This window comes from Chiloscyllium plagiosum, chromosome 34, assembly GCF_004010195.1.
Source record: "Chiloscyllium plagiosum isolate BGI_BamShark_2017 chromosome 34, ASM401019v2, whole genome shotgun sequence".
NCBI lineage: Eukaryota > Metazoa > Chordata > Chondrichthyes > Orectolobiformes > Hemiscylliidae > Chiloscyllium > Chiloscyllium plagiosum.
Window position 1 is genome coordinate 19,085,166 of NC_057743.1, and position 8,327 is coordinate 19,093,492.

An 8,327-nucleotide genomic window follows, 5' to 3' on the forward strand; every position below is an offset into this window, starting at 1 on the left:
GGAAATCAGGAGGGCAAAAAGTGGACATGAGATAGCTTTGGCAAATAGAATTAAGGAGAATCCAAAGTGTTTTTACAAATATATTAAGGACAAAAGGGTAACTAGGGAGAGAATAGGGCCCCTCAAAGATCAGCAAGGCGGCCTTTGTGTGGAGCCACAGAAAATGGGGGAGATATTAAATGAATATTTTGCATCAGTATTTACTGTGGAAAAGGATATGGAAGATATAGACTGTAGGGAAATAGATGGTGACATCTTGCAAAATGTCCAGATTACAGAGGAGGAAGTGCTGGATGTCTTGAAACGGTTAAAGTTGGATAAATCCCCAGGGCCTGATCGGTGTACCCGCGAACTCTGTGAGAAGCTAGAGAAGTGATTGCTGGACCTCTTGCTGAGATATCTGTATCATCGGTAGCCACAGGTGAGGTGCCGGAAGGCTGGAGGTTGGCAAACGTGGTGCCACTGTTTAAGAAGGGCGGTAAAGACAAGCCAGGGAACTATAGACCGGTGAGCCTGACCTCGGTGGTGGGCAAGTTGTTGGAGAGAATCCTGAGGGACAGGATGTACATGTATTTGGAAAGGCAAGGACTGATTAGGGATAGTCAACGTTGCTTTGTGCATGGGAAGTCATGTCTCACAAACTTGATTGAGTTTTTTGAAGTAGCAGCAAAGAGGATTGATAAGGGCAGAGCAGTGGGTGTGATCTATATGGGCTTCAGTAAGGCGTTCGACAAGGTTCCCCATGGGAGACTGATTGGCAAGGTTAGATCTCATGGAATACAGGGAGAACTAGCCATTTGGATTCAGACCTGGCTCAAAGTTAGAAGACAGAGGGTGGTGGTGGAGGGTTGTTTTTCAGACTGGAGGCCTGTGACCATTAGAGTGCCACAAGGATCGGTGCTGGGTTCTCTACTTTTTGTCATTTGCATAAATGATTTGGATGCGAGCAGAAGAGGTACAGTTAGTAAGTTTGCAGATGACACCAAAATTGGAGGTGTCGTGGACAGCGAAGAGGGTTACCTCCGATTATAACAGGATCTGGACCAGATGGGCCAATAGGCTGAGAAGTGGCAGATGGAGTTTAATTCAGATAAATGGGAGGAGCTGCATTTTTGGGATAGCAAATCTTAGCAGGACTTATACACTAAATGGTAAGGTCCTAGGGAGTATTGCTGAACAAAGAGACTTTGGACTGCAGGTTCATAGCTCCTCAAAAGTGAAGTTGCAGGTAGATAGGATAGTGAAGGCGGCTTCTGGTATGCTTTCCTTTATTGGTCAGAGTATGGAGTACAATAGGGAGGTCATGTTGTGGCTGTACAGGACATTGGTTAGGCCACTCTTGGAATATTGCATGCAATTCTGGTCTCCTTCCTATCGGAAAGATGTTGTGAAACTTGAAAGGGTTCAGAAAAGATTTACAAAGATGTTGCCAGGGTTGGAGGATTTGAGCTATAGGAAGAGGCTGAACAGGCTGGAGCTGTTTTCCCTGGAGCGTCGGAGGCTGAGGGGTGATCTTATTGAGGTTTACAAAATTATGAGGGGCATGGATAGGATAAATAGACAGTGGGACTAGATTGGATTGGGATATCTAATTGGCATGGACAGGTTGGACCAAAGGGTCTGTTTCCATGCTGTACATCTGTATGACTCTATGACCTACTGTGGAAGCCCGAAACCATGGATAGGAGCGAACCCATTCATTTAAATGGGCAACGTACCTTCCATCAGCCTCCTTGTCCTTGGTTCTGGAACGTTCCCTTTTATATGTTCAGGCTGCGGTTAACCGCAGGTAACTGATTCCGCGCTAAGCAGACCTGCCGGTACAGGAGTCGCCCTGTACTGGCTACTTGTTAATTAATCTTTAAAATGTGCAATATCTTACCAAATTAAAGGAAAATCAGACCAACTTGACTCTCCTTTAAAATGGAGCACCACTTCAAAATTAAACAATCACTTGTTCAAGTCAGCAAAGCTACATGTGTACAACTATTTACTTATGACTCACCATAAAGTCAGTCATACGTGCATTGTTAAACATGAGGTCACAACATAAATAGTTAACAGAAAGCAATAAAAGGGGGAGGTCTAGAGATTTTCCAGATTGCTTTCACTATCCTCTCTCCATCATAACCCACTAAAAATTAGGCTTGTAAGAAGATAACTATGTTTTCACCAGTGTAGCAATAGGTCAATCATTTTTACTAGACTGAAATACATACAAGGATAGAAAGGAAAACGTGTTTTGCATTGAAAAGGCAATCACCGACAACCTCATTGAAGGCACAATAAAAACAAGGAACTTTTAATTAACACATTCATGGGACATCACTGTCCAAGCCAGTAGTTATTGTCCTTCCCTAACTGCCCAGAGCACAGCTGCAAGTCAATCGCATTTCTGGGTAATTGAACAATTACCTCTCGGTTTACTTTCTGCTAAAATTTACAATAGTAACCTCACTGCTCCAGATTGTTAACTGTTTTTCAAGTTTCAGTGTCAGCTAAATTCCACATTCAAGCTTGTTTTCTCTTACCTTGATTATGACCCAGTCAGACTGGCTCAGATGGCAGGGATGGCACTTAACAAGTACTTCCAGAACTGGCTTCCAGTGAAAGATGACCCACAATATTCCCACTGTCAGCACAGTAAGAATATTGCAGAGAATTACTCGCCATTGCACTCGCTGGTATCCAGTCACCTCCTGCATAGAAAATATATTTAGTTTTTGGTACCACAAAGAAATATACAGGTTATTCACTTGACTGAAAAAAATTCCAGAATCTTTGTTAATAACTGTACCACTTAGTACTATGGAGGTAACACACAAAAACTTAATACAATTGGAAAAATCTGGCACATCTAAAATTGAAAACCTTAAATTCTCAGATTCTGGAATTAACTGTTGCCTGGATCTATCAAATTCTAAGACTGTTTTGCTTTAAAAGAAAATAAACCTGGGAGTAGTTTTCTGTCCACTACATGCCTCAGTTCTGTTATTTTACCACCTCAAAATTAATCACTGTTCTTGCTAACTCTATAAGAACCATTACTGGAAGTCTTAAAGCCTCCCCATCCCCAACCAATAAAGTAATAAGTGAAAGAATGAATGGATGCAAATATTATTTCATTGAATGAATTAATCAATCAATGGATTAATGAGTGAATGTATCCAATGTCTGATGCATTGAACGAGCAAACGAACAAACAAATTCAAAGTTTGATTAATTGAATGAAGGAATTAAGTAATGAAAGTAAAGGTTGATTGATTCAATGAATGATGGAATAAATCAATCGTTGCTTTCATTATTTAATTCATTGACTGCTGGAATGAGTGATTAGAGGAAGATATGTCAGAGGTAGGTTCTTTACTATCATCACTGGCAGTGCATTCCATGCACCCACCACTTTCTGCGTAGAGTCAAAGACATTATAGACATTTGAGCGACTGCTGGACAAGCACAAATTGCAGTAAATTGAGGGGTGTGTATGTTAGGTTGATCTTAGATCAAGATAAATGCTCGGTACAACATTGTGAGCCAAAGGGCCTGTACAGTGCTTTAATGTTCTAAAGTATAGGTTTGGTTGGTGTGCAGATGTCTCCCCAAACCTTCTGGGCAAATTAAGAGCTACCCTGATGGAACTGCAGAGCAGACTACAACTGCCATTGCCAGCTAAAAGATGAAGATGCAAACCGAAAGGTTGAAGAGTTAAGGCACTTCATAAAAGAGAATGAAATATACTTTCAAAATTTTAAAATAAGTAATATTGATGACCAAACTCCCAGTGTAAGTCTTCTTAGCTTCTCTGTAATACATTACCATGGCGATGATGGCCCCAGTGTGCCGGACTGTACCATAACTGGACGGCTGGTCCTTCAGCAGCTGGCTGCTATCTATAAAAGAACAGACAACTACTTCAGTGGACAGTTTACCTTGGTGTATACCTATCAGTGTCGCTACTAACAACCTCAAAGAGCTCACAATAAACTTCCATCTTCCAACTGATATATTCTTCAATGCCAACATTTTTATTCCACTGTTATGGTCACTAAGATTCCAGTAAAGTCTTAGATGCCCTCTGTTTACTTGAATGTCAACAACAGTTGATTCCCTAGGGACAGCACAGTGGCTCAGCAGTTAGCATTGCTGCCTCACAGCACCCAGGACCTGGGTTCAATTCCAGCCCTGGTTAATGTGCGAAGTTTGCACATTCTCCTAGACTTTGTGTGGGTTTCCTCCAGATGCTCCAGTTTCCTTCCATAGTCTAAAGATGTGCAGGTTAGGCAGATTGGCCCATGCTAAATTGCCTGTAGTGTCCATGCATGTGTAAATTAGGTGGATTAACCATGCAAAATACAGGGTTATGGTGAGAGGGGTGCTTTTGGAGGACTCAAGGCACCACTGCAGGGATTCTGTGATTCTATCCTTGCAAACCTGATTTAGGACACTGGACTTATAAACTGGGGTAGGTCATTTGGATCTTCAAGTCTGCTTGGTCATCCAGCGATCTGGCTCTTGTCTCAACTTCACTTGTTTGTTAGTCCCCTATTGACTCACTAATTTGTCAAAATTCCACAGTATTTAATTCAGCCTCAAATAATGAGTTTTGAGAAGATTTGTACATCCAGAGCCTCAAATATATTAGATGACGCAGTCTCTGTTACGTTCTGGGGAAGGGAATTTCACAGACTAGGAACCGTCAGACAAAAATTTCTACTCAAATCGAGATCTACAAAGCGAGACATTTTAAACGCTGCTCTCTGGTCTTAAATTTTGTTTTCATTTTTAAAAAATCACTTGTAGGACGTCGGTGTTGCTGGCTGGCCAGCATTTATTGCCCACCCCTAGCTGCCTTTGAACTGATTGGCCTACTGATGGTGGATAGTCAATTAATTGCCATCCTCCAAGGGGAGGCCTCCTCTCCGAATCAATCCTGTCAAGTCTCCTCTGAATCTTATATATTTCAATAAGATCACCTCTCATTATTCTAAACTCCAAATGGTAAAGGTGCAACCTGCTCAAATGTTCTTTGCAAAATCAGCCCTTCGCCCCACAAATGAGTCCCAAGCTGTGTCCTGAGAATGCAGTGTGAACTGCATAGGACTAAATTAAGTGAACTTTCACTGTTCAAATTTCTGTAACTTGTGGTGCTAATTATTTACGGCAATATAAAAAGATGAATGAGTTTCATTTAACAGACAAACTCCATTTGTTCTATGTGTTAAAAGTAATTTTAAAGCCAGTCAATGGTGACAGGGAATGGAGGATTTCACTTATAAAAATAGGCTGGGACTTTTTTTCCACTGGAGCATAGGAAGTTGAGGGGTGACCCTATGGAGGATTAAGGTCATGAGTGGGATAGATAGGGTGAATGGCAAGAGTCTTTTCCCTAGAGTGGGGCAAGTTCAAAATTAGGGGGCATATAGTTAGGGAGAGAGGAAAAAGTTTTAAAAGGACACGAGGGGCAAATTCTTTTTGGTAAACACAGAACAGTTCGTGTATGGAATTAAACGTTAAAGGAAGTGCTTAATGCAGGTACAGTTACAACATTTAAAAGACTAATTTGGCTAATTACTTGAAGAGGAAAGGTTTGGAAGTATATGGGCCAAACCCAAGGAAGTGGGACTAGTTTTGTTTGGGAACATGTTTGGCGTGGTCTAATTGGACCGAAGATCGGTTTCAATGCTGTATGGCTCTATGACAGGATTATTTTTATGGTAACACACAACACTGGGGCTCTTCTTAATGGCTGTTGGTGGCAGAGCAAGTGCTTTCTTTCCATATTTAGCATTATCTACCTACTGTTACACAGCCACTCAAGGCTACATTGAATATTTGATAATGATATTGATTTTTCAATTTTTCCCCTCTGAGAACCACAATCTTCAGTTAAGATGGATCGACAACAATTGATAAACTTCTGGTCACGTATCCAAGGCACGAATTCTTCTTGGGTACAGACAAAGTTAGAAGACTATTTGACCAAAGGATTACACACAAATTTTTTTGACCAGCTACTAAAAGTAAAGCAAAAAGGAAAAACAAACACCAGCAGCTCTGACACTGCTCCAGGCAGGCAGATTAACATTTCAGGTTGAGAGAGCGAGTCAATTTGACCTTTATTCATTCACGGGATGAGGGCATTGCTGGCTAGGGAGCATTTGGTATGCATCCCTAAAAGCCCAGAGGTCAGTTGAGAGTCAACCACATTACTGTGGGTCTGGAGTACATGTAGACCAGAGCAGTTAAAGATAACAGTTTCCTTCCCTAAAGGACACTAACAAACCAGAGAGGTTTTTCCAACAATTGACAATGGATTTACAGTCATCATTAGACTCTTAACTCCAGATATTTATTGAATTCGTATTCCAACATCTGCCTTGGCAGGATTCGAACCAGTTCCCAGAACATTACTTGGGTCTCTGGTTCAACAGTCCAGCAAGGTCACTGCCTCCCCCCCAACCCCCAAATGTTATTTCACATTCTTACCATATCTGTTGCTTAGTTCTTAGAGAATTTTTTGTTTTTATTTCAAATTTCTAGCATCTACGGTACTGTGCTTTTGGACTAAAATAAGGATTTCCAGTTAAGCTAAATATAGGGAATCCAGGGTCGCGAAGGAAGCCACTTAAATCAGAAAAACATTGTCTGTGGGGCCATCTATTTCTGACAAGGATGTTTGAGGAACGATATCATCAGAATTCAGTGCTTGGAACATTGCTGTTGTTCTTAAAACAAATAACAAACAGCGCAACTAAATAAATAGTTTCAAACTTGCAGGCAACTAAGATAAAGGGGTGCTGAAGATCCCCAGAACAGAAGAAGATATAACTATGCCAAGTAGTGACAACTGAAAGATAATACTGACAAATTGTTAGACACCAGATCAAAAACTGAGCAACATCAATAACAATGGAGAAATCAGTGTAGGAGACAAGGCAAGACACCTGGGAATAAGAGAAACATCACTAAACAATAAAAACCTAAGGAAAGCTACAAAGAAGAGGTCATTCAGCCCATTGTGTCTTCACTAGAGCAAACGAAAAAATGTTTCCCGACTTCTCTCTCTGCCCAGAGCCCTACATTAACTGCTTCAAAAAAAAAGCAGCCTGAACCAGCACATAAAGAGAAGGTCCAGACTTGGGCCAATAAGGGGCAGGAAAATCCTGCACCAGTTAATTGTAAGATAATTACTAACTTGAATGAGAAAAAGCAAGTCAGTACTTCAAAATACTTTTAAAATGTTTCAGAATCCCAGGATTTTCACCCCAATAGTTCAAATGTAATAAAAATTGTACTCTTACTTACAAGAAAGCATGAGAAAAAGCAGCAAAAATGATTATGAATGTATGAACTATGTCACAGACAAGTATGTGAAATTTGAGGGAGGACATCATAAGTTCAACACACACAAATGGAACATCATAGCGAAAAGCAATTTAAATCAAATTCTTAATATTGTACTTGCAGACCATTATGAGCTCATGCCTTTGCAAACCCCCTCCCATTATTTTTATTTACAGTCTTACTGTTTATTTCCTTCCACTGGAGTTGGAACTTATAATTTAGTTAAACTACTGCATGAGCAACCTTCATGGCAAGTTTAGAACTGAACTTTATGGGTTAGCAGAAAATGACATAGAAGATGTTGATGTTGAATTGTTATAAAGTAACTAAAGAAAATTGCCATCATATTCAGTTGGGTCAATACGATCCAAAGGCCATTCTCCTAATATTTTCAATGCAATTACAGGTTGGAAATACATAACATAAGTGCAAATCTTAAAAAACTGATTTAATCTGATTTCAATTTCTCAGGAGTCACATTTAATCATGCGTGAGATCTTGGCTCAAGTACAGTGCACATAGATTCCTCACCTGTACACAAGCTGCAGCTGAACCCACCAAATGCCCATTCCTAACTTTTCCATGTCACTGCAGCTTCAGCACAAGAACAACTCCATTTTTATATTACTTTTTCCACATAGATACTGCAATTTACATGATCCCTCACCACCTAGTTCTAAGTTAATAGAACATAGAACAATACAGCACAGAACAGGTCCTTCGGCCCACGATGTTGTGCCGAACATCTGTCCTAGCTTAAGCACCTATCCATGTACCTATCCAATTGCCGCTTAAAGGTCACCAATGATTCTGACTCTGCCACTCCCACAGGCAGCGCATTCCATGCCCCCAGCACTCTCTGGGTAAAGAACCTACCCCTGACATCCCTCCTATACCTTCCACCCTTCACCTTAAATTTATGTCACCTTGTAACACTCTGTTGTACCCGGGGAAAAAGTCTCTGACTGTCTACTCTATCTATT

General features: G+C 40.7%; 1 protein-coding gene across 6 annotated transcripts in view; it reads right to left on the reverse strand.

Annotated features, from left to right (window-relative positions):
- The window catches only part of atp13a2 (ATPase cation transporting 13A2), a 92,058-nt gene that overhangs the window by 60,372 nt on the left and 23,359 nt on the right, over nt 1-8,327 (reverse strand). For all 6 annotated transcript variants that reach the window (XM_043675701.1, XM_043675703.1, XM_043675700.1 and 3 more), the window contains exons 2-3: nt 3,817-3,890; nt 2,532-2,699 (exon numbers count right to left, since the gene is read on the reverse strand). In XM_043675701.1, coding sequence (XP_043531636.1) covers nt 2,532-2,699; nt 3,817-3,890 — 242 coding nt within the window. The remainder of the gene's footprint in view (nt 1-2,531; nt 2,700-3,816; nt 3,891-8,327) is intronic.